General features: G+C 40.6%; 1 protein-coding gene across 5 annotated transcripts in view; it reads left to right on the top strand.

Moving 5' to 3' along the window:
• The window catches only part of LOC132396643 (long-chain-fatty-acid--CoA ligase 1-like), a 178,612-nt gene extending 153,823 nt beyond the window's left edge, over positions 1-24,789 (top strand). For all 5 annotated transcript variants that reach the window (XM_059974367.1, XM_059974368.1, XM_059974369.1 and 2 more), the window contains 6 exons: positions 259-347; positions 3,929-4,045; positions 5,918-6,061; positions 8,113-8,214; positions 17,215-17,286; positions 24,116-24,789. In XM_059974367.1, coding sequence (XP_059830350.1) covers positions 259-347; positions 3,929-4,045; positions 5,918-6,061; positions 8,113-8,214; positions 17,215-17,286; positions 24,116-24,256 — 665 coding nt within the window. In that variant the 3' untranslated portion in view covers positions 24,257-24,789. The remainder of the gene's footprint in view (positions 1-258; positions 348-3,928; positions 4,046-5,917; positions 6,062-8,112; positions 8,215-17,214; positions 17,287-24,115) is intronic.
• The last annotated feature ends 2,292 nt before the right edge of the window (positions 24,790-27,081 follow it).

Here is a 27,081-nt window from a genome sequence, read left to right as displayed (position 1 = left end):
CTTCCAATTTGGGACCAGATAACGATTTGGGACCAGATGATACATGCTGGTATTCCCAGCAATGTCCATGTCCACATTCTGTGAAAGAACAAAGAAATATAAAATTCAAGCAAAAATTCCTGGTGTCAGTAAGAAGAGTTTGTATTTCATAGAAGTAAATTCTCAGTGGCTAGTTAAAGGTAGGTTCTGAGTTACGGGCAGTATTTCAGTCTACCCAGGTCAACTCTTTCAAAGCTGGATCTCCTGTTTCATTTGCAGGACATGTGGGAGCTCCAATGCCTTGCAATCTGGTTAAGCTTGTTGATGTAGAAGAAATGAACTACTTTGCTGCTAAAGGGGAGGGTGAGGTAAGCAGTCTGTTTTAAATGGTGTAAATATCAGTATGTTATATAAAAAGTGTTTTCAAACTATTTGGCCAATAATGTGGCAGACCACAGCAACATTAATAGAGTTGGAGATTAATACAGCATGGAACCAGGTCCTTCAGTCCAACTCGTCCATGTTAACCAAGGTGCCCACTTAAGTTAGTCCCATTTCTCCACATTTGGTCCATGTGTCTCTAAACCCTTCCTATCTATGTACTTATCCAGAAGTCTTTTAAATGTTGTTATTGTACCTGCTTCAGCTACTTCCTCTGGCAGCTTGTTCCATACACATATCACCCTCTGTGAAGATATTGACCTTCAGAATACTTGTAAATCTTTCCCCTCTCACTTTAAGTCTGTGCCCTTGGTGGAAGGTGATCCTGCTTATCACCTCCCGCTGGTGCCCATCCTCATTCTGTTTCTCCTTTGTCAACTCTCCTCTCCTATCAGATACCTTCTTCTTGAACCCTTTACCACTTGAACCACCTGTCCCCTGCCAGCTTCTCACTTCATTCCCCTTCCCTCACCCTGCTGCCTCCCTGCTCACCTGGTTTTGGCTATCTTCAGCCAGCATGTACTCAGACAGATATTATTGATCCCGAGGGAAATTGGGTTTCGTTACAGACGCACCAACCAAGAATAGTGAAGAAATAAAGCAATATAAAACCATAAATAATTAAATAATAATAAGTTAATCATGCCAAGTGGAAATAAATCCAGGACCAGCCTATTGGCTCAGGGTGTCTGACATTCCGAGGGAGGAGTTGTAAAGTTTGATGGCCACAAGCAGGAATGACTTCCTATGACGCTCAGTGTTACATCTCGGTGGAATGAGTCTCTGGCTGAATGTACTCCTGTGCCTAACCAGTACATTATGGAGTGGATGGGACACATTGTCCAAGATGGCATGCAACTTGGACAGCATCCTCTTTTCAGACACCACTGTCAGAGAGTCCAGTTCCACCCCCACAACATCACTGGCCTTATGAATGAGTTTGTTGATTCTGTTGGTGTCTGCTGGTCTCTCCCCACTTCTTTTCCAGTTGCGACGAAAGGTCTGACCCCAAAACGTTGACTCTTTCCTCTACAAAGATGCTGCCCTGCCTACTGAGTTCCTTCAGCATTTTTTGTGTGTTACTCTATTTTTCCATGATTACCAACTTCACTAAAACCTGTGTGAATGAGTGTGTGCTTCCAAAAACTTGCCGTAGATTCCCAAACTAAAAGCCATGGTTGAACCAGGAGGTATCTCATCTGCTGAGGGCTAGATCTGTGGCATTTAAGTCTGATAACCACGGTTTGTACAAGAAAACTAGATATGACTGGTGGAAGGTTGAAGAGGTGAAGAGTGATTGATTTCTGATTCTTGAGTAATAAAGAGAAATGGAAATAGAATAATTTAACAAATATTTTTAACTGTTTTAGCTGTGAGAAAATCTGGTGTTATGACTTTTGCCCTTGATCTTTCCAATTAGCTTCATAAGAATTTTGCTGGGCTATGGAAATTTAAGCAGGGACCAATGATTAAATTTTGTCAAAGAGCTGGATCAGCTGTAAAGTACTGAATGCAAAATCTGTATTTTAAAAAAAACTAAATGCTGGGAATTCTCAGCATGTCATGTGACATTATTGTAGCGAGAAAAATAATTAGTGTTTTAGGTATGTGACCAAGCATTTAACTTGTCTTATTGACCATTGGTAGATGCATTGTACTTTTTCAGGTACAATGACTGTCCTTGACATTGAGGCTGCATCTACCTGACCAATTATTCCAGAACTCCTTATTGCCACACTTGAGCTCATTGGGAATTAGAAAGTTCTTCTCTGGTTGGACTTGTGCCTTGAAGAAGGAAAAGTGGTTATTTTTAGTCAGTGATCTTGGTCCCCAGGGAATTGCTGTAGCAATTCCTTGGGAAGTATTCTCTGGTTATCACTGGCTACCTTCCCTCCATCTTAATGTCAGAAATATTAAGCAAAGATTTCAAAGATGAAACAAAGATTTCAGTTGCATTTAAAATTTTGTAGCTAATGGACCCGTCTGTGCCCACATGCAGGAAGATCTGGATGATGTTTTTTTGCACTAATTATTGACAAGTAATATTTATGGCACACTCTTAGTATCATATCAACCACAATTTATAAGCTACCCTGCAGTTATATTGCACACCTCCCAAATTACTCCCATCACCTAGTACATATGCAGCAGGTGTGTGAGAGAGTATTGCCGGCTTTGAGGTCCTCTCTAAATTTTGTAATGCCCTGATTTAGAAACATACCTCCATTGTTTTAATGGTCACTGAATTGAAATACTGGCACTCTCTACCTAATTACATTGTGAGCACCTTTGTCAGAAGAATGGAAATGATCCAGGATGGTAGAGCAGAAGCACTTTCTTAGACTCAGAGAATTATTGCTTTGATAACTATACCCATACCCTGTGAATGAATTAAAGTAAAATTAGATTTACCCAGTTCATTAACCCAGTAAATTTTCCTTCACCAATTTAGAGGTGTGTTCATAATTATATAGCTTCATCCATAATTATGGATGCACTGATACAGCAAATGGGTTTGGACTTCTCATAATTTGTCTGACCCCTGACAGCACCTACATAATTACAATATGTAGACTTGGCTTAGTTAGCTAACAAACCAGTCTGGCTGAATCATATAATCATCAACAACTTTGCACAGATCTATCCACCTTGGTTGAAACTGTGAAACTCAGGACCATGATCCTTCCCAGACGATTTTTTTCCATTCTGTTTTGTTGGGAGGTACTGAGTTAAGTAGCTGACGTGGTGCCAGGAGCAAATATTTAATTTCTATGCACTCCAAAATGAAAGGACGGAAGAGAATGGCCTTTCTGTAAATTACTTACTTTAATACATCTTTCAATTTTTTTTCCTGTATACCACTTCATACAGGGTGAATATTTAATTGGGTTTGAACATTTTTAATTTGCAGAACATAACTATGCACAAATAGCATGTATGTTATAGCCAGTCTGTGTGAATAAGGTTTTGAATATGTTATACTCCATTACTGATTGAATTTTTGACGGGTGGAATTGGTCACAGCAATTTTGGAAAACTCTTATCAGATGTGCTTGCTAGAACATTGGATATTTTTTTAATTGGAGAAATGGGGAAACAGCCCTTGCCATGACAGATCTGTTTGGAATTATGCTTGAATATTCCTCATCTTGTGTACCTCACCTTATTTTGTGGGGATTGATATTGAATAAGGGTAAGCCTTTAGGCTTAAAATAAGGTGTGAATCATTCATGTCTGTTTTGGGAAGTTTCTCCACTCAGAAGGTGCTTTCATTTTAGAATTCCCTCTGCCAAAATGCAGTGGAAATTCAATCATTGAGTTCATTAAAAGCAGAGATTTATCATTTTCTGGATATTAAGAGGATGAAAGATATCTGGATGGTGCAGAAAAATGGCTCAGAGGTAAAACATCGTTTAAGATGTTGATGAGAAGCTGATCTGGACCAGCTGGTCTACTCTTGCAACCCATTGTTATGTTATTATGGAAATATAAATTTTTATTATTGCAGGTATGTATAAAGGGGCCAAATGTGTTTTCTGGTTACCTAAAAGACCCTGAGAAAACTGCAGAAGCTCTGGATGAGGATGACTGGTTGCACACTGGGGATATAGGAAAGTGGCTGCCGGTAAGATTCAAGTTTGTTTAGTGTCATTTCCCAGTGCACAAGTGTAAAGGAAAACAAAATCATTGTTACTCTGGATCTGATGCAGCACAAATAAAAAACCAAAATAAGATAATAATTGCAAAACACTTAATAAATAAATAAATAAAAATAAATAAATAAATAAATAGATAAATAAATAAATAGATAGATAGATAGATAGATACATAAGATAGCTTTTATACATAGACTGATTGTATGACCATAAAGTGACTCCAGGCACAGTAGTGTCTGTACATAAGGTGACTGACATGAAATAATAAAGTAATGGTGATGAGGGGTGTGGACGGGTAGGTTAGTCAATGGATGTGGTGATCATCCTTGCTGCTTGGGGAAAGTAACTGCTTTTTGAGCCTGGAGGACCAGCATGGTTGCTACATAGCCTCTTCTCTGGTAGAAGTGGGACAAATATTCTATGAGCATAGTGGGTGATGTTGTTGGCACTTTTCTAGTACTTTTCTGTATATACTTATGTCCTTGACTAACCTGTTTCAGTTACCTTTACGGTTAAGTGCAATTGACTTGCAAGACAATTATATTAGTTTAGAACTCTGAAAAGCAGAAATGCACAGAATCCTACACGTTATATTTTTGTAAATGTTAGAATACTCATTATATTTTTCTCTTATTTTTATAACCTTACTTTCTAGAAAGGATATTATTGTTAATATGGTACTTCACACTGTTCAACAGTACTTGGGATATATACAAGCTGTCTTGACTGTGGTTTTGTTGGCTACTTCTGATCCTGTAGCTGTTTTTCCAGTATGCTCGCAATCTGAGTTCATTTATTCAAGGGATGTTGGTATGATGGTGGTAAGGGGAGGATACTAAAGTTAACATTAAACTACTTCCATGATTATTCTGGTTGATCACACTTAATCCCTTTAACAAAATGGAAAGATTCCCATTGCATTATTTTTTTTTAGCAGTGGGACATCCATTCAGGAGTTTCTTTTATTAATGTAAACGGTAAGAAATATTCAATCTGGGACCTGGAGAGCTGCATCAATACACACTATTACATTCAGAGAACCATCCCTCAACACAGTGGTAAAAGAGGGCTTATTTGGATAGCTGGATTCCCAGCAAAGTTTGAATATGCAGAGGTTTTTCAGCAGTTGGGATGTCATCCCATTGTAAATATACACATTTACACATGATAAATGCCAGTATGATTAGGTATTAGAAGCCCCTTTTATTCATTTAGTGACAGAATTTAAATCCTACAGGTGACTTTTCTGAAAGTTTGAAATAGCTTGCACAAGCAGAAGGAATATATGTAATATATCTATTCCTATCTAAACATGCAGTAGCAGAAGATGATAAAGATATTTTCTCTTTTTAAATGAGTATCTCTTTTTAAATCTTTATTTAATGTTCATTTAAAATAAAGTGCTAAGAAACCAAAGACTGAGAATTGGATTATAAAGAGACATGGTACCTTTTCATCAAACTGGCATAAACAGTGTTATGTGCTGTTTTGAAGTCATTACACACACTTTCAGCAGAAATCTCATTCCATGAAATGCTAGAAGGACATTCCCAGCACAACTGTTAATTTTCTTTTTGTATTTAGGGCACATGATAATGTCGTCTACTGATCAAAAGAAATTGGATCAAAACGACATGATGAGTTGTAGTTCTGAGGAAGATGTGCTGTTTTGCATTAAAAGAACTGATTTCTCTTCCCACAGATCCTGCTTGACTGAATTCTTCCAGCATTTCTATTCTTGCTTTGGTTTCTAGCATCTGCCGTTTTATGTTTTGTAAATATGTGACTGGCTCTGGTAAAGGAACAGAAAACTGAATCCTGTTGCTTTTCTTTTAAAACAGAATGGGACTCTGAAGATAATTGATCGCAAAAAGCACATATTCAAATTGGCACAGGGCGAGTACATAGCACCTGAAAAAATTGAAAACATCTATGTGAGGTCTGAGCCAGTTGCTCAGGTGTTTGTTCACGGTGACAGTCTGCAGGTAAATCCAGTCTCTGCACTTCTAATTGGAATTTGGTTCTATTCTACAATTGAAATGTTACAGCTTTCAAGTAGAACATTGTAGCTGAAGTTTAGATTGGGTGGTACAATCAAGCAAGTTGCTTATTCACACTGAAGCATTTTGTGCTTCTGCCCAGGATTTAACTCCCTCCTGGCTACACTCTGAACAGGTCACTTAATGGTTTTGCCTCTCAATAAATCAAACTAATTTACAAATTAAAGGCCTGCTGGAACTGGAAAGTATTCTCAACTAGGTTTGCCGTAGTTTCCTCAGCAGTCCCTCGGGCTCAAGGATGACTTGCTTCCACTCTAGGTTTATTTGCTCTGGCATGGCCAAAGAGGTCAATGTTGGGTATTATGGGAAGGTGTGCAGTCATTCTATCATTTGGGCTGGGCTTCTCTGTGCTCTCAACACATAGTCATGAGCTTCTGAAGGTATTGACATTTGAGTGAGTTGACTGACTGTAGTTAGGATTTTACTGTTGGAGAATTTGTCCCAGAGAGAGATACTGGGAATGGAGATGTAGTATTGGTGGTGCATCTCCAGTACTTCATGTGGCTTTGGAAGTAGTTGGTTAGACCTATGTCACACCAACAGACAGGCAAGAGGTACCAGATGGAGTTGGTGGGTAGTGATGTATCTCTCATCCAGAACCTTGCATTGTCCTGTAGTCCTTGTACCAAGACTGTGTTGTAAATAGTTTTTCTTTGCCTGTTTTATTTGAACCTGTTATAATCTTAAGAGGTTTAAATTTTAAATCTTTCTCAACTTCTTTTGTTTCCAAGAAAATCAACCCCAGCTTTTCCAACATAATTTGATAACTAAAATCATTCATTTCTGGAACCATATGGTCACTCTCCTTTGAAAAGGAAAAGGTTGTAATGCTGGAGCTTTACAAGGCATTGATCAGACCACACTGATTTTTATGCAACAGAAATTTCCACCCCCCCCCCCCCCACCTCCAACTTTCTTATTCTGACTCATCTTTTTTCCAGTCCTGATGAAAAGTCTCCACCCAAAACTTCAGCTGTGCTTTTTTTCCCATAGATGCTGCCTGGCCTGCCGAGTTCCTCCAGCATTTTGTGTGTTTGTTGCTTGGATTTCCAGCAACTGCAAATTTTCTCCTCTTTGCGGTTATACCTTTGTGAGCAGCTTTTGTCCCCTTATCTAAGACGGGATGTGCTGGCTTTGAAGAGGGTCTGGCAGAGGCTCACGAGAATGATTCCAGGAATGAGGAATGTTTGATGACTCTGGGGCTCTACTTGCTGGAGTTTAGAAGAATGAGGTGGGATCTCATTGAAACCTATCGAAAATTGAAAGACCTAGATGTAGTGGATGTGGAGAGGATGTTGGTCTAAGACCAGAGGACACAGTCTCAGAATTGGGGGACATCTCTTTCAAACAGATGATGAGGAATTTCTTCAGCCAGAGGGTGGTGAATCAGTGGAATTCTTTGCCACAGATGACTATGGAGGCCAAGTTATTGGGTATATTTAAAGCAGAGTTGATAAGTCAACAGACATTAAAGGTTACGAGAGAAGGCAGGAGAATAGGGTTGAAAGGGACAATACATCAGCCATGGTGGAATAGCAGAGCACTCTCAATGGGCCACGTGGCCTAATTATGCCCCAATGTCTTATGATCTTATAGAAATTAATCATTCTGCACTGTTTGCAGTAGAAAGTTAAAGAAGACACTAGAATGTGGGAACATCAAGCATCTTCTGTATGCATGTTTGCAAATAGGCATTATTTAACAAGCTTGGAAATTTGACTGGTCCCTTTTTAAATGCATGGTTCTCTGTATATTTTGGGATTGGGGGCAGTGGGGGAAATTAAATATATACACACACACACACACACAGTCCCACTCTATTGGGACTCTTACTTTTCCCTACAATGATTAAAAGATACTTTGCCAGAAACCCTTTGAATCCAACAATGATTTATATTAAAAAAAAAAACACCTTTTTATGTAATATTGGTGTAAGCTTGAAACCTGAAAGGATGTGCTGATTTCTTGTATTGCAGGCTTTTCTGGTGGGAATTGTGATACCTGATCCTGAGGTGTTAACTGACTGGGCCCTAAAGAAGCATATTAAAGGGTCATTTGAAGATTTATGTAAAAACAAGGCAAGTACTGTGATCTAAAGATCTATTTGTACAATGAGTTCACTACACTTTAAAAAAAAATTGCTTATTTATTTTCATTCCTCTTGATTGAAATGGTAGCAGGAGTTTGCCAGTGTAGAGTATGTTACAGGGTATGTTCCTGTTTGATCACTGTTCAGGATAAGTAGAATTGGACAGGGATTAATTACTTTGTCTTATCATGGTGCTCTATCGCATTCACTGCCTTGGATTAATAGTCAGAATCATAGAACACTACAGCATAGACACAGGCCCTTCGGTCCATATGGTCTGTTCTGGCTTGTCCTTCTGCCTTGTCCCATTTACCTGCATTTTGATCAATGCTCTCCACACCTCTCTTATCTATGTACTTAACCAAACTTGTCTTAAAGGGCGGCATGGTAGTGGAGTAATTAGTGCGATGCTTTATAGCGTGTAAGATTGGTGTGCATTTCCCGTCTGTGTCTGTAAGGAGTTTGTATAAAACATAGAACAGTGCAGCACAGCTACAGGCCCCTTGATCCACAGTGTTGTGCTAAACCAGATAAAAAGCAAATCAAAAACACCCAAGCACTAATGCCTCCTACCTACACAATGTCCATATTTGTCCATCTTCCTTACATCCATGTGCCTATCTAAATGTCTCTTAAAAGCCTCTAATGCATTTACCTGTACCACCATACCAGGCAGCACATTGCAGGCATCCACCATTCTCTGAGTGGAAAAAAAGCATCCCTCATATCCCCTTTTAAACCTACCCCAACTTCAATTCAATGCCCTCTGGTATTAGACATTACAATCCTGGTAAACACATACTCCCTGCTTACTCTATCGATACCCCTCATAATCTTATAAACCACTAAGAAATCTCCCCTCAGACTCTGGCGCTCCAGAGAAAACAACCCAAGTTTATCCAGCCTCTCATGATAGCACATGCCCTCTAAAATAGCCAGCATCCTAGTAAACTCAGAGATTAAAGGAGCTAGGGCTTTACTCTTTGGAGAGAAGGAGGATGAGAGGAGACATGATAGAGGTGTTCAAGATATTAAGAGGAATAGACAGAATGGATAGCCAGCACTTCTTCCCCAGGGCACCACTGCTCAATACAAGAGGACACGGCTTTAAGGTAGGGGGAGGGAAGTTCAAGAGGGATATTAGAGGAAGGTTTTTTCGCTCAGAGAGTGGTTGGTGCGTGGTATGCACTGTCTGAGTCAGTAGTGGAAGCAGATACGCTAGTGAAGTCTCCTAAGAGACTACTAGACAGGTTTTTGGAGGAATTTAAGGTGGGGGGTTATATGGGAGGCAGGGTCTGAGGGTCGGCACAACATTGTGGGCGGAAGGGCCTGTAAAGTGCTGTACTGTTTTATGTTCTAAACCTTTTCTGCACCATTTCCAAAGCCTCAGCACCCTTCCCGTAGTGGGGTGAGCAGAACTGCATGCAATACTCCAGATGTGGCCTAACCAGTGTAATAAAGTCGCAACATAACCTTTTGACTTTTGAACTCAATGCCTCGATGAATAACAGCAAGCGTTCTACAAGCTGCCTTAACCACCTTATCGATCTGTGTAGCCACTTTCAAGGAGCTGTGAACTTGGATCCCAAGGTCTCTCTGCTCAGCAACACTGTTAAGGATCTTGCCTGCAACAGTGTACTTGCATTTACCCTACCAAGTACAACACCTTGCATTTATCTGGGTTGAGCATCATCTGCCTCTGCAACTGATCTACGTTGCACTGTATTCTTTGCCAGTCTTCCACGCTGTCCACAACTCCACCAATCTTAGTATCATCTGCAGACTTACTCACCTACCCATCTATATTTTCATCCAGGACATTTCTACACATGGCAAACAGCAGAGGTCCCAGCACAGATTGCTGTGGAACACCACTAATTAGAGTCCTCCAGACTGAACAAGTCCCTTCAACCATTGCACTCAGTCTTCTATGCATAAGCCAGTTCTGAATCCAAACAGCCAGTTTGCCACAGACACCTTCATCTTAATCTTTTGGATTTGCTTCCCATGAGGGACTTTGTCAAATGCCTGACTAAAATCCAGATAGACAACATCCGCCTACCTGCCCTCATCAATCTCGCTTATCACCTTGTCAAAAAACTCAATCAAGTTGCCAAGACACAACCTGCCCTGTACAAAGCCATGCTGGGTCTCCCTAATTGGGCCATGGGTTTCCAAATGTTTATATATCCTGATTGCTGGTGAAGAATTTTCGCCAGCAATTTTCCTACAACTGATGTGAGTCTCACTGGTCTATAGTTCCCAGGACTTTTCCTTGTTCCCTGCTTTAATAGAGGTACAGCATTAGCCACTCACCAGTCCTCTGGGACATCACATGTGCATAGAGAGGACAGGAAGATGCTGGTCAAGGCCCCAGCACTCTCGTCTCATGTCTCCCATCAATAACCAGGGGTAAATTCCATTAGGCCCTGGGGACTTGTCCACCTTAATACTCATTAGAAGGCCCAACACTTCCTCCTCCTTGACCTCTAAACACCGTAATGTACTTATACACTCAGCACTGATCTCCTGGTCCTCCATGTCTTTTTCCTTGGTAAATACTGAAGCAAAGTACTCATTAAGTACCTCACTCATATTCTCTGCATCGAAGCAAATGTTATCCCCTTTTATCCTTGTGTGGTTCTATCCTCTCCTTAGTCATCTTCTTGGTCTTGATTTATGTATAGATTGCCTTGGGATTCACCTTGTCCTTGCCAAGGACTTTGCATGCCCCCTCCTGGCTCTCCTAATTTCCTTCTTTATTCTTTCCTGGCTGCTTTATAGTCATCATGTGCTTTGTTTGATCCTAGCTTCCCAAGTTTTACATACTTCTCCTTTTACTTAACTGAATTCATCATCTCTGGACATCCAAGGTTCTCTTATCTTTCCATCCCTGTCCTTCCTTCTGACAGTAACATATTTTTCCTATGCTCTGTGCAATTGATCTTTAAACTCCCTGCATACATGGACTTGCCAGGGAAAAAGGTGTTTCCAATTAACTACGAGCTCTTATTTAATGCCCTTGGAAGTTGCCCTACTCCAATTTAAAACTCTCCCACAAGAACCATATATACATTGTAGTTTCCTCTGGGTGTTCTTGTTTCTTCCCACGTTCCAAAGTTAATATAAGTTAGCGTTAGTAAGTTGCAGGCATGTTATGTTGGTGTTGGAAGCACAGCGACAGTTGTGGGCTGCCTCCAGGACATCTTGGAGATGTTGGACATTGACGCAAACAACACGTTTCACTCTTTCAATATACACATGACAAATCAAGCTTCAAGTATCGACCTTTAGCTATACCCCTCATTTTATATTCTTCTTAAGATCTTTCTTCATTCTACTGCACTCCAGTAAATGAAGTCCCGACCTATTCAAATTTTCCTTGTAAGTCAAGACCTGGCAGCTTCCTTATAAATTTTCTCCTCCTTGTAAGTAGGTGACCAAAACTGCACACAACACCTCAATTTCAGTTTCAGGTATGTCTTGTATAACTTCAACATTAATCCTAGCTCTTGAACTCTGTGCCTGATGTTCCAAAAACTCTCTTTACAACCTCACTCCCTGTGACGCGACTTTCAAGGAACTATGGATCTATGTTCCCAGATCCCTTTGTTCTACTGCACACCTCAGTGCCCTACCATTCACTGTGTAAGTTTTAGTCTGGTTTATCTTTCCAAAGTGCAAAACCTCATAGTTGTTTGAATTAAATACCATCTGCTATTTGAAACCCATTTCCACAGCTGGTCTACATCAATTTGCAATCTTTGATAACCTTAATTACTATCCACTATGTCCCCAATCTTGGTGTCATCTGCAAATCTACTGATCCAGTTTGCCATATTGTCATCAAAATCATTAATGTAGATGACAAATGATGGACCCAGAACTGATTCCTGCAGCACGCCACTAGTCACAGGCCTCCAGTCAGAGAAGCAACCATCTACTACCACTCACGAGGAAATCTGCAGATGATGGAAATTCAAACAACAACACACACAAAATGCTGGTGGAACACATCAGGCCAGGCAGCATCTATAGGGAGAAGCGCTGTCGATGTTTCGGGCCAAGACCCTTCGTCAGGACTAACTGAAAGGGAAGATAGTAAGAGATTTGAAAGTAGTGGGGGGAGGGGAAATGCAAAATGATAGGAGAAGACCCGACACAGACTGGGAGACCGTTTCGCTGAACACCTACGCTCGCTCCACCAGAAAAAACAGGATCTCCCAGTGGCCACACATTTTAATTCCATGTCCCATTCCCATTCTGATATGTCTATCCATGGCCTCCTCTATTGTCAAAATGAATTCAAACTCAGGTTGGAGGAACAACACCTTATATACCGGCTGGGTAGCCTCCAACCTGATGGCATGAACATTGACTTCTCTAACTTCTGTTAATGCCCCTCCTCCCTTTCTTACCCCATCCCTGACATATTTAGTTGTTTGCCCATTCTCCATCTCCCTCTGGTGCTTCCCCCAACCTTTTTTCCTCCTGAGGCCTCCCGTCCCATGATCCTTTCCCTTCTTCAGCTCTATATCACTTTCGCCAATCACCTTTCTAGCTCTTAGCTTCATCCCACCCCCTCCAGTCTTCTCCTATCATTTCACATTTCCCCCTCCCCCCACTACTTTCAAATCTCTTACTATCTTTCCTTTCGGTTAGTCCTGATGAAAGGTCTCGGCTCGAAACGTCGACAGCGCTTCTCCCTATAGATGCTGCCTGGCCTGCTGTGTTCCACCAGCATTTTGTGTGAATTATTATCTACTATCATTCTGGCTTCTCCTGCTAAGCCAATGTTGAATCCAATTGACTATTTTATCTTGAATAGCAAGCAATTTAACCTTCTGCACTAGCCTCCATGTGTGACTTTGTCAAAAGCCTTGCTAAAATCCAGGTTGAAAAAGTCCACCGCCTTTCCTTCATCAAACTTCTTGGTAACCTCTATGGAAAGTTCTGTGAGATTAATTAGACTTGACCTGCCACGCACAAAGCCACGTTGACTGTCCCTAGTCATGCCCTGGCTATCCAATATTTGTACGTCCTGTCTCTTTGAATACCTTACGGTAATTTACCCACATGTGATATCGGGCTCACTAGCTTATAGATTTCCAGCTATTTCCTAGAGCCTATCTCAGACAATGAAACATTAGCTATGCCTGTGGCTAAGGGTGTTTTAAATATTTCTGCCAGGGACCTTGCAATACTGCATCATTTGCACTACTGAGTAGAATATTAATAGTTGTGAAGGAAATAAAGTAGCCAGTTTGCACGTAGAAAGATTCCAGAAGCAGTGATGTTATGAATGGTCAGTTAAACTGTTTTGGTGTTGGTAGGTATGACATAAATATTGATCAAAGCAACAACACTCTACAGAATATCAAATAATGTCATTAACAGGCATTTAGACCAAACTTAATGGTGTAAGAAAGGTGGTACTTCTAAAATTGAGCACTCAGTCATCAGCCAAGTTGGTGTGTTTCTGGAAATCTCGACGTAAGAAGCTAAGCAGAGCTTGTCAGTGAATTAATTGGTAACATTTTTTTTGTCTTGCACTGTACTGTTGCCACAAAACAACAAATTACACAACTTACAGTGCCTATAAAAAGTATTCACCCCCACCCCCTGAAAGTTTTCATGTAATTTTACAACATTGAATCATAGTGGATTTTATTTGGCTTTTTTTTTGACACTGATTAACAGAAAAGACTCTTTGCATGTCAAAATGAAAATAGATCCACAACTAAGTGATCTAAATTAATTCTATGTATAAAACGAAGTATTGACCCCCTTTAATATGGCACACCAAATCATCACTGGTGCAGCCAATTGGTTTTAGAAGTCACATAATTAGTTAAATGGATATCTGTTTTTGGAGACCTGTGTGCAGTCAGGTTTTTCAATTGATTGTAGTAAAAATACCGCTGTATTTGGAAGGTCCAACTGCTGTTGAGTCAGAATCGTAGCAAAAACTACACCATGAAGACAAAGGAACACTCCAAGCAGCTCCACTGAAAGGTTATTAAAAAGCACAGGTTAGGAGATAGGGACTAGGAAAATTTCCAAGTCACTGAATATCCCTTGGAGTACGGTTAAGTCAATCATCAAGATATGAAAAGAATATGGCACATATTCTGCCTAGAGCAGGCTGTCCTCAAAAATGGAGTGACCATGCAAGAAGGGGACAAGTGAGGGAGGCCACCAAGATACCCTTGACAACTGAGATGGGAAGGACTACGCATATAACAACTGTTTCCCAGGTGCTTCACCAGTCTCAGCTTTATGGGAGAGTGGGAAAGAGAAAGCCTCTGTTGGGGAAAAATAATTTGCATGAAATCTTGGCTTGAGTTTGCCAAAAGTTATGTGGGAGCTGGAAGAAGGTTCTATGGTCTGATGAAATCAAAATTGTGACTTTTGGCCTTCCGACTGTTACGCCCATGGCCCCCTCCTTTTTGAGAATCGCAGGATCGCTATTGATTTGAGTCAGGAGACCCAGGAAATGAGAGAAAGACATGCAGAATCCACAAAGAGTTTGGAATGTGTCCTGGCCTCCGAAAGGCGGAACCATTGATAACGGCTATTGTCTCTTGGAGACGGAATTGTGTATTGAATCCTGTATGATGCATCGAAGCCCCAGGGAATGAACCAAGGGGGAGGTTGGTGGAGGGATTGCATCATCCCAACCTGATTGACATCTGAGACCCTGTGAGTCAGGATAAAAGAGGGTCTGGGGAACAGCCCCTTCAGATGCACCAGAAGAAACGCTAGCGAGCCCGTATTAGCAAAAGCCGGTGGGAAGGCTACATGCGTCCTTTTCCATTTGCCCCGGAATCGGTGAGCCTTTACCACGGAAGAACGGTTTTTAGCTAACAACGGGGAAATCAACTCCCTACGACTCTCTAAGGATTGACATCATAAAAGGAATGGGCAAGTTTTACCTGTCTTTCTCTCCAACCAAAAAACTGCAGCTTGAATGAACTAAAGTGACTTTTACATTTCCATTGGACAATACATTATCCCCTAGACAACGATAGAGCTATTCCTTATTGATTATTATTATGCCCACGCTTTTAGATTTAGTATTGATGACGTATATTGTCTGTATGTTTGCATTGATATTATTTTTGTGTATTTTTATCAATAAATACTGTTTTAAAAATAGTACCATCAGACTTCAACGGACCTCTCTATCTTTGCTGGTAAGTGACCCAGTTACGGGGTATGTAACAAGACTAAATGCTATGTTTGGTGTAAGGCAAGCACTGCACATCTTCAAAAACACACCATCCCTACCGTGAAGCATGGTGGTAGCTACATCATGCTGTGGGGATGCTTCACTGCAGCAGGCCCTGGAAGGCTTGTGAAGGTAGAGGGTAAAATGAATGCAGCAAAATACAGGGAAATCCTGGAGGAAAACCTGATGCAGTCTGCAAGAGAACTGTGACTTAGGAGAAGATTTGTTTTCCATCAAGGCAATGACCCTAAACATAAAGCCAAAGCTGCACATGAATGGCTTAAAAACAACAAAGTTAATGCCCTAGATTGGCCAAATTGGCATCCAGACCTCAACTCAATTGAGAATTTGTGGCTGGACTTGAAAAGGGCAATTCACTTGCAATCCCCATGCAATCTGACATAGCTTGAGCAGTTTTGTAAAGAAGAATGTGGAAAAATTGCAGTGTCCAGATGTGCAAAGCTGATAGAGACCTAACCATACAGACTTGAGGCTATAATTGCTGCTAAAGGTGCATGCACTAAATACTGTATTCAAGGGGGTGAAAACTTATGCAATTAATTATTTTGTGTTTTATATTTGTAATTAATTTGGATCTCTTTGTGGAGATCTGTTTTCACTTTGACATGAAAGATTCTTTTCTGTTGATCAGTGTCAAACAAAGCCAAATTAAGTCCAGTCTGATTCAATGTTGTAAAACAAAAAAACATGAAAACTTCCAGGGTGAGGGAATACTTTTTATAGGTACTGTATTTCTGTGATAATAAACCTGATTCAGTTGTGGAATGTTTTATCTGAATTTGGCTCAAAATATTTTAGTTTATTAGTCAGATATATTTTCCATAATTAATTTATTAAGATACACAATACAGTGGATTCAGGTTAATTGGGCTATTAGTTAATCAGGGCAGCTGCTTATTTGGGATGACTCTTAAAGAACAAAAACTAATGGAGAAAATAGCTGGGATTGCCTTTGTTCTTTTGAGACAGGCACTATGCCAGTTAATTGGGATAGGAGACTGTTGCCAAACAGTTTCTAACTGGGGTTGGTCACATGTAAATGTGTGGCCATCAGATGTGTGCTTAAAGAAAAGAGTTTTTCAATAGTGTCAGTTGCGTGTGTTTGTGTTCAAAGAGCAGTGATTTTTGTTGGGAAATAAGCAGTAAGAGAACAAAAAAAACTGTTTTACGCCCTGCCGTTTCAACCATTCAGGCATGGAGAAGTGAGAAATGGCTGGGTGTGAAAATTAAATAATTTCACTATTTCAGCAAGTTAGGAACTTTGAAGAATTTGAAGGTATCGACAATCATCTTCAATGTTACAATGTAAATGAAGACTTGGAGGATGCAATCATCGAAAGCATTTTATTAAGGCAGTCCATTATCTACATGAGATGTTGGTACTGATTTGTGTTTCATTTTCAGTCCATCAAAAGAATAAGGCAGAGTAAACTGGATGAATTCCTTTGTTGATTGCTGTTAGGAACCTATACACAGTTTTATAGTACTATGGTCATATTGTTAATGTTCTGATTTGTTCTATATTTCATTTAAATATATAATTTGTTACTCAGTTATACAGTAGGTTTTTTTTTTGCACCTTAATTAATTTCCATGGAACTTTGGCTAGTTGGGGTAGCTGCTTAATTGAGTTGAAATGTAGTGGTCTCAATGAACCAAAGTCATTAATTATTTTCCTCCACTTGTCTTAACCATTTTTTTTCTGTGTATTCATTTTCTCTTTTATTTTCTGTCCAGACTTTAAAGGATGCTATTTTAGAAAATTTGCTGAAGATCGGAAAGGAAGCTGGACTGAAAACATTTGAACAAGTAAGCATACAACTGTTTTTACTGGCCGTGCCATATCTTTAAAATTAATCTTTAATATCCTTCCTTCTTTCCTTCCTCCAAATTTTGTAACTTCCCTTTTCATTACTTAAGGAGAGAGTTTCTGATGGAGTCATAATCATAGTGTTATTAGTGTGGAAAACATGCCTTTTGGCCCAGTTCTTCCATGCTGAGGCACTTATCTCAACTTGTCCCATTTTTGTTTGTGTTTAGCTCATGCTCCTGTTCATGAATCTTTCCATACGCCTGTCCAAATGTCTTCTAAACTTTCTCATTGTTTCCATTTCAAACTTTACAATTTCCACTGGCGGTTCATTCCCTGTACCCAGTACTCTCCTTGTGGAAAAATTTGATCCTCAGGCCCAATTTAAATGTTTCCCCACTCACTTTAAACATGTGCCCTGTAGTTCTTCCCTGTCCTGGGAAAAAGACTGTGATCATCCACCTCATCTATATCCTTCATGATTTTCTAAACAACTGGATGTTGGGATGCAGTGTAGAATAGGCCTGTCAAGCTGCACTGCTGGCATCCTCCAGTATACCGCTAGCCTAATCATGGGGGAAATTACAGTAACCAATGAACCTGTTAACCAGTATGTTTTTGGACTGTAGGTGGAAACCAGAACAGCCAGTCATGGGAGACCATACAAGCTCTTTACAGACAGTGGCGGGAATTGAACCCAGTCCACTGGAACTGCCAGCATACCCCTCAGGCGCTGATGCTCCACGGAAAGCATTCCCAGTCTCTCTCCTCTTTCCTTAGAACATGAACCCTCCAATACCATAAATATTCTTGTGAATCTTTTTTACATTCTTTAGCTTGATCACATCCTTTCCATGGTATAGTGACTGCACACAGTACACCAAATCCAATCTCACCAACATCTTGTTTAGGTATTAAAAATGAAATACAAATTTTTGTCCTCTGAAGACACATGTGCCATATGCTGTCTTTACCATCCTGTTGAGCTGTGTGGCCACTTCCAGGAATCTGACTTTCTTTGTTTGGGCCTTTTCTTATTGATGATCATAAGGATGGGAGGATCTCACTGAAACCTACCAGATAATGAAGGGCCTTGATAGAGGGGATGTACGAAAGGATATTTCCATTTGTTGGGGTGTCTTGGATCTTCGAGCAGAGCCTTAGAATAAAGGGGTGTCCCTTTAAAACTGAGATAAGGAGTAATTTTCTCAGCCAGAGAATGGTGAATCTGTGGAATTTGTTGGCTAAGTCATTGGGTGTATTAAAGGCAGAGATTGATGAGGGGATTAAATGGGGGAATGGTATTGAAAACTAATGAGCCATGATTGAATGGTGGAGCAGAGTTAATCGGTCAAATGGCCTAATTCTGCTCATGCTTCATAGAATCTTAAGTATTTCTGCCCTGGGGGGGTCTCTGTTCTACAATTGCCCAAAGCCCCATCTTTTACTGTTTAATTTCCAAAAATGCATAACTTTTTCTTTTATCTGAGTTAAATTTCCACCTAAATAAAACTCGCTGATAAGGGGGAGCTGTTGTTGTCTGGCGTACTGACTTCTACCTGGCCGAGGCACAGCGACAACTCTCTGATGTCTCCTCTTATTTACCCCTTGATCATGACCCCAATAAGGGCCACCAGGCCATTGTCTCCTATACCATCACCATCCTTATCAGCTCTGGGGATCTCCCATCCACTGCCACCAACCTCATAGTTCCCACACCCCGCACTTCCCGTTTCTATCTCCTACCCAAGATCCACAAACCTGCCTGGCCAGGTAGACCTATTGTCTCAGCTTGCTCCTGCCCCACCGAACTCATTTCTGCATACCTGGACTGTTTTATCTCCCCCCCCATGTTCAATTTCTTCCCACCTATGTTCATGACACTTCTCACACTTTGAATTTTTTCAATGATTTTAAGTTCCCTGGCCCCCACTGCCTTATTTTCCCATGGACGTCCAGTCCCTATTTACCTCCATCCCCCACCGAGATGGTCTCGAGGCTCTTCGGTTTTTTTTGGATTCCAGACCTAACCAGTTCCCCTCTACCACCACTCTCCTCCATCCAGCCGAATTAGTTCTTACTCTTAATAATTTCTCCTTTGGCTCCTCCCACTTCCTCCAAACCAAGGGTGTAGCCATGGGCACCTGTATGGGTTCCAGTTATTCCTGCCTTTTTGTTGGCTTTGAGGAACAGTCCATGTTCTAAGTCTATACACGTATCCATCCCCCTCTTTTCCTTTGCTACATCGACGACTGCATTGGCGCTGTCTCCTGCATGCATGCTGAGCTTGTTGACTTCATTAACTTTGCCTCCAACTTTCACCCTGCCGTCAAATTTACCTGGTCCATTGCTGAAAAATCCCTCCCCTTTCTTAATCTTTCTGTCTCCATCTCTGGAGATGGCTTATCTACTGATATCTACTATAATCCTACAGACTCTCACAGCTACCTGGACTATTCCTCTTCCCACCCTGTCTCTTGCAAAAATGCTATCCCCTTCTCACAATTCCTCCATCTCTGCCGCATCTGCTCTCAGGATGAGGCTTTTTATTCCAGGATGAAGGAGATGTCTTCCTTTTTTAAACAAAGGGGCTTCCCTTCTTCCACCATCAACTCTGCTCTCAAATGTGTCTCTCCCATTTCCCGCACATCTGCCCTCACCCCATCTGCCCACCACCCCGCTCAGGATAGGGTTCCCCTTGTCCTCACCTACCACCCCACCAGCCTCCAGGTGCAACATATAATTCTCCGTAACTTTTGCCTCCTCCAACGGTATCCCACTGCCAAGCACATCTTTCCCTCCCCACCTCTTTCTGCTTTCCACAGGGATTGCTCCCTACATGACTCCCTTGTCCACCTGTGTTCCCCCCCCCCCAATCCCTTCCCACCTATCTCCCTCCTGGCACTTACCCTTGTAAGCGGAACAAGTGCTACACCTGCCCTTACACTTCCTCCCTCACCACCATTCAGGGCCCCAGACTTCACCTGTAAGAATACGTACACAACGCTGGAAGAACTCAGCAGGTCAGGCAGCATCTGTGAGAAAAGAGTAGCCAACGTTTCGGGCCGAGACCCTTCATCAGGAATGGCGGGGAAGAGAGGGCCGAAGCCCAGTAATAGAGATGGGGGAAAGGTAGGGCCTAGAAGTGCCAGGTGGGCAGAGAGAGAGAAAGAAAAACAAACAACTAAATATGTCAGTGATGGGGTAAGAAGGGGAGGAAGAGCATTAACGGAAGTTAATGGGTCACCTGTAAGTCGGCTGGTGTGGTATACTGTGTCCAGTGTTCCCGCTGTGGCCTTTTATATATTGGTGAGACCTGATGCAGACTGGGAGACTGTTTCGCTGAACACCTACGCTCGGTCCACCAGAGAAAGCAGGATCTCCCAGTGGCCACACATTTTAATTCCACGTCCCATTCCCATTCTGATATGTCTATCCATGGCCTTCTCTACTGTCAAAATGAATCCAAACTCAGGTTGGAGGAACAACACCTTATATACCAGCTGGGTAGCCTCCAACCTGATGGCATGAACATTGACTTATCTAACTTCCGTTAATGCCCCTCCTCCCCTTCTTACCCCATTCTTGACATATTAATTGTTTGCTTTTATTCTCTTTCTCTCTCTCTCTCTCTCTCTCTGCCCATCACTCTGCCTGTTCTCCATCTCCCTCTGGTGCTTCCCCCCCTCCCCCTTTCTTTCTCCCAAGGCCTCCCGTCCCATGATCCTTTCCCTTCTCCAGCTCTATCACTTTCGCCAATCACCTTTCCAGCTCTTAGCTTCATCCCACCCCCTCCGGTCTTCTCCTAGCATTTCGCATATACCCCTCCCCTCACTACTTACAAATCTCTTAGTATCTGTCTCTTCAGTTAGTCCTGATGAAGGGTCTCGGCCCGAAACGTCGACAGTGCTTCTCCTTATAGATGCTGCCTGGCCTGCTGTGTTCCACCAGCATTTTGTGTGTGTTGTTTAAATTTCCACCTTAGTTGCTTTGCCCACTTTTCCCGTTGATCTAGATGCAATTGTTACCAGAAATAAACTTCACTGTCCACTACATCACCAATTTTGGTGTCATTCTCTTACTAATGTTGTAGGAACAGATTTCTGAATGGGCAATGAATCCATGTATACAACTTCACTTTGTTTTGCTCTCTTTTTGCAGCAGAACAGCAAATTTCATAACATATGTTGGTGAAATTAAACCTGATTCTGATTTTGATTCATGCCAGTTGCATACTCATCCAAATCAACTTTTTTTTCATGTTAACGCAAACGTGTTGTTGACGAGACTAAGAATGTATTAACCAAAGCTGGCAAAGATCTAAACGATCACAGCTCCAAGAAAAGGCAGAAAACTAAATAATCTTTAAGAAAAACACACTATCCAAATGTCCTAAATGGACCCTGACTATATATAATTTTTTCACTCCAGACCTCTCAACTAATGAAATTTGACAAGTGGTTTGACCATCACACTCCATACTTCACCTTGTCATTCGAACACTGCATTCCACTGTTCTTTTGTGGGATTGAGATTATTGTGATGAGATGCTATTTCCCATTGCACTACCTCTTCTACATGAATGAAATTGGGGATACTTCTGTTTTTTTTTTAATATAGCAACTTTAGATGCTTTTGCAACATTGATAATTTTGACTTTTAATCCCCAGCAGGACCAGTGTCCTCTAATCATAACCTATTCTCTTTCACGTGCCCATTCTCCTACCACCCATTTACACCAGGGATAATTTACAGTCACCCATCAACCTAACAGCTAGCAGAGGAGACTGGCCTGGTCCTTGGCAAAAGTACTGGTGTAGGGATAGATGAGGGAATAAGAATGGCCAGGGTAAGAATTTAAAATGGGAAGGGAGTGGGACAGAGAGAGTAGTGTGGAAAATAAGAGTGCTTTGCATGGAAGGGAAGATGTAGAATGTCGGTTAGCTGAAGAGGAAATGTGGGACAGTCAACATGAACTTGAAATCAGAATGTTACCTGGTGAGAAAATGTTGAATTGCAGGGGAAGAGGACCAATATAGGTAGACCTTTTTGGAAGAGGTAAAAAATATTGTTAGTACAGTTATTAAATTATCTCTTAATGCCAAATTTAAATCAAATTTACTTGGACAATTTAATTCCGATGTCTTTAATAATCAATTTTATGGTGCCATGTACTGTACCTACAGTAAGTATTCACTCCCCCTTGAAAGGCTTCATGTTTTATTGTTTTACAATATTGCATCACGGTGGATTTAATGTGGCTTTTTTGACACAGAAAAAGACTCAATGGGGTCAAAGTGAAATCGGATCTCTGCAAAGTGATCTAAATTAATTACAAATATAAAACACCCCATATAATTTATTGCAGAAGTATTCACCCCCTTTAATATGACACGCCCAATCATCACTGGTGCAGCCAATGGTTTTAGAAGACACATAATTAATTAAATGGAGATCACCTGTGTGCGATCAAGTTGCTTCAATTGATTGTAGTAAAAATATACCTTTTACCTGGAAGGTCCAACTGCTGGTGAGTCAGTATCCTGGCAAAAAATACACCACCGAGATAAAAGAACTCTGAGCAACTCTAGGAAAAGGTTATTGAAAAATGGGTCAGGAGATGGATACAAGAAAATTTCCAAGTCACAGAATATCCCTTGGAGTACAGTTAAGTCAATCAAAGAAATGGAAAGAATATGGTACAGCTGTAAATCTGCCTAGAGCAGGCCGTCCTCAAAAGCGGAGTGACCATGCAAGAAGGGGATGAGTGAGGGAGGCTACCAAGATACCTATGACAACTCTGGAGGAGTTACAAAAAGTTCTGTGGCTGAGATGGGAGGGACTGTGGATATAACAAATGTTGCCAAGGTGCTTCAGCAGTGGCAGCTTTATGGGAGAGTGGCAAAGTGAAAAACACCGTTGGGGGAAAAAGAACTCACATGAAATCCCACCAGAGTTTGCCAGAAGGCATGTGGGAATTTGAAGTCAGTTAGAAGAAGGTTCTATGGTCTGATGAAACCAAAATTGAGTTGGCCATCAGACTAAATGCTATGTTTGGTGTAACCGCACATCATCAAAAATACATCACCCTCCATACCATGAAGAAGGGTGGCTGTGTCGTGCTGTGGGGGATACTTCATTGCAGCAGGCCCTGGAAGGCTAGTGAAGGTAGAAGATAAAATAAATGCAGCAAAAAAAACCCAGGAAAATCCTGGTGGAAAATGTGATGCATTATGTAAGAGAACTGCAACTTGAGACAAAATTTATTTTCTAGCAAGGCAGAGCCCAAGCTTAAAGGCAAAGCTCCAAAGTAAAGGCTTAAAAACAATAAAGTTAATGTCCTGGAGTGGCCAAGTCAGAGTCCAGACCTCAGTCCAGTTGAGAATTTGGCTGGGCTTGATGAGGGCTGTTCATGCATGATCCCCATGCCATCTGACAGCACTTGAGTAGTTTTGTCAAAAAGAATGGGGAAAAATTGCAGTGTCCAGATGTGCAAAGCTGATAGAGCCTTATTCACACAGTCTCAAATTAATTGCTGCTAAAGGTGCATTTACTAAATACTGACTTGAAGGAGGTAGGTAATTATGCAATCAATTATTTGGTTTTTAATAATTGTAATAAAACTAGACCAATTTGTAGAAATTTGTTTTCACTTCGACATGAGTCTTTTCTGTTGATCAGTGTCAAAAACACCGTTAAATCCACTGTGCTTCAATTTTGTAAAACAATAAATCATGAAAACTTGCAAGTGGGTGTGAATACTTTTCATAGGCACTGTATGATAATAAACTAGATTTGACCTGCCTTTATTTCTTTCGATTTGAATAGGTGAAGGATATTTTTATCTATCCTGAGATGCTAACTGTTCAAAATGGCCTTTTGACACCAACGTTCAAGACAAAGAGAGCAGACCTAAGAAAATTCTTCAGCGCACAAATCGCTGAACTTTATGCAAAGCACACTGTATAAACAAGTGCACCTTTTTGAAGCAAATCTAATTACTGTCTGTGTTCATTTGATAATGATAACTGATGCTTTGCAATGATCTACCAGAATATATATATATAAATATATTCATATTTTGTACAAGCCTTGTGAGCCAAAAAATATCAGATCATATCACCGTTTAAATACATTTGTTAATTTCCAAAATGCCTTATATTTTAAACATTCATCTCTTTCATGAGGGAATGGTATCACAAACTTGAAATGAAGGGGAAGCACAAATTAAGTTGCACTTGTGTGGATGGATGTACAGTTGTCACAAATGCACTATTGAATAACATAATTTTTATATCTGTATGCAGCAGCTGTTGCACAAATGTCTAAAGTGAAATGAAAATGAATACTGAAAGCTTTAACAAGATTACATGTTTAATTTATATCTCCCTGACATTTGATTATGTTAAAAAGGCTTGCCATTGTAGATGTTTTTGTACAGAGAACCAAACGAAGATTTGCAAATTGTCAGTGAAGTAAAAATAAAAAGTATGTTTTCTGTGTATTTGTTCATTGTTATGCATTACTCAGCAAAAAAATATGCTTGCTGTGTCAAAATGAGTTGGATATGGCTACCCTGTGAAATATATTGCATAACAGAACTTGTTGCATGCTAAAGTACTATTTTACCATTGCCTCCACAACCCATAACGGTTGGTAGCAAGTTCTTTCATAAGTGGTATATGCCATCCTCAGTGAGCCTGAAGTCACTAACTGAAGGTATTTGCAAATGAAGATCTACTTTTCTGGTCTTTACTTTGTTCTCTCATTTGGGTGTGTACAGTATATTGCGTTGTGTTCATGCATGTAGGGTGACAGCTAAGTGGCTGAAACTTGCTGGCAATAAGATTACATTGTTTTACACTATAAAATCCTTATTCATATACTGTATGTGTCAATTCCTGAAGGATTTCGCATTCCACTCCTTGTGGTAGAAAATAATTGAGATTAATTTTCCCTCTAATATCTGAAAGATTCTACATGATTTTTTTTAAATCTCTAAACAACGTGTCATTTTTTTTGGAGCACCACGTTGGCGTAGCTGTTTGCATGATGCTATTATGGCTCAGGCTGTCAGAGTTTGGAGTTCAATTCCGATGTCATTTGTAAGGCATCTGTATGCCCTCCCCATGGAATGTGTTGGTGTTCTTGGCATGATCCGGTTTCCTCCCACAGTCCAAAGATACACCATTTACAGTTGTTAATTGGTCATTGAAAATTATCCAGAGATTAGGCTAGTGTTCAATGGGGGGGTTGTTGGGTGGTGCAACTTGAAGGGCTGTAAAGGCCCAGTCCATGTTGTATTTCTAAATAAATAAATCAACACAACATGCAAATTCTGGAAATCTGAAATAAAATACAAAATACTTGAAATTTTCAGCAAGTCAGTTAGTATATACTATATACTAGTATGTATGTAGTGTAGTGCAGAAGAGATTTACAAGGATGTTGCCTGGATTGGAGAGTGTGTCTTATGAGAATAGGTTGAGTGAACTCAGCCTTTTCTCCTTGGAGCGACGGAGGACAAGAGGTGACCTGATAGAGATGTCTAAGACAATGAGAGGCATTCCTCATGTGGATAGCCAGAGGCTTTTTCCTAGGGCTGAAATGGTTAGCACGAGGAGACATAGTTTTAACGTGCTTGAAGGAAGTTACAGATGGGGTGCCTGGGGTAGGTTTTTCACACAGAGAGTGGTGAGTGCATGGAGTGCACTGCTGGTGACAGTTGTGGAGGTAGATAAAATGGAGTCTTTTAAGAGACTCTTAGATAGGTACCTGGAGCTTGGAAAAATAGAGGGCTGTGTGGTGGGTAATTCTAGCAGTTTCTACAGTAGGTTACATGGTCAGCACAACATTGAAGCTGAAGGGCCTGGAATGTGCTGTAGGTTTCTATGTTCTACATTCTATGTATATATGGAAAGAAAGATAAAATTAACTATCTGTTCATGACCTTTCATTACAAATATTGTCACCTTTATGAATTCCAATGAAAGGCTGTTGATCTGGAATGTTAACTGTTTTCCTCTGCATAGATGCTTCTTGGCCTGCTCAGTATTTCCAGTTTTCTGTGTTTATTTAAGATAATTTATATGTATTTATGTGCCTCTGCTGGTTGGTGTAAGTTGTACACTAGGTGCACTGAAGCAGTTAACCAATGCTAATTCAAAAACTTTGCTTTCCCTACATTCCTCTTTAAGACAATAATACGCAAAGGAAAGGAAATGTTTAATTAGTACCAGTTGATGTGTAAGGGAACAAATTATGTACAGTATATTGCATTGCTTGAACTGGTGGTCTTCATGGATCATGTTGACCTCAAAGTCTTGTTGAACCAACCATTATATATTAAATATATTTGCAATTAAAAGTTTAGCTTACAGTAACATTTGAGTATTTTACAACTTAATTTATTTTTTCCATATTATTTTGTTATGTGATGTTGCCTTGAGCTCTGATACAGTGCTAAATCAATCCAACTCCATGACCTGTTGCTGTGGTAGCAAGTTATTGTTCAGGTGAGGCAGCACGGTGCTGTAGCGATTATAGCACCAGTGACCACCGATCAGAGTAAAGACTTTGGACATTCTCTCATAACCACAGAGGTTTTCCTTGGTTTCCTCATACATTCCAAAGATGTACGGCTTGGAGTTCTGGGCATGTCATGTGTTGCAGAAGTCTGCTGACTTGCGGGCTGCCCAGCACAGAATGCTCGCTGATTTGATTTGACATAAAATGACACATTTCACTGTATATTTCATTGTAGAGCTGGAAGTGTTTGGCAGCTTCACTCACTG

Source organism: Hypanus sabinus, chromosome 7 (assembly GCF_030144855.1).
Source record: "Hypanus sabinus isolate sHypSab1 chromosome 7, sHypSab1.hap1, whole genome shotgun sequence".
Lineage (NCBI taxonomy): Eukaryota > Metazoa > Chordata > Chondrichthyes > Myliobatiformes > Dasyatidae > Hypanus > Hypanus sabinus.
The sequence above is the reverse complement of the archived record's forward strand: the minus strand, read 5'-3'. Positions and strand labels throughout refer to the sequence as shown.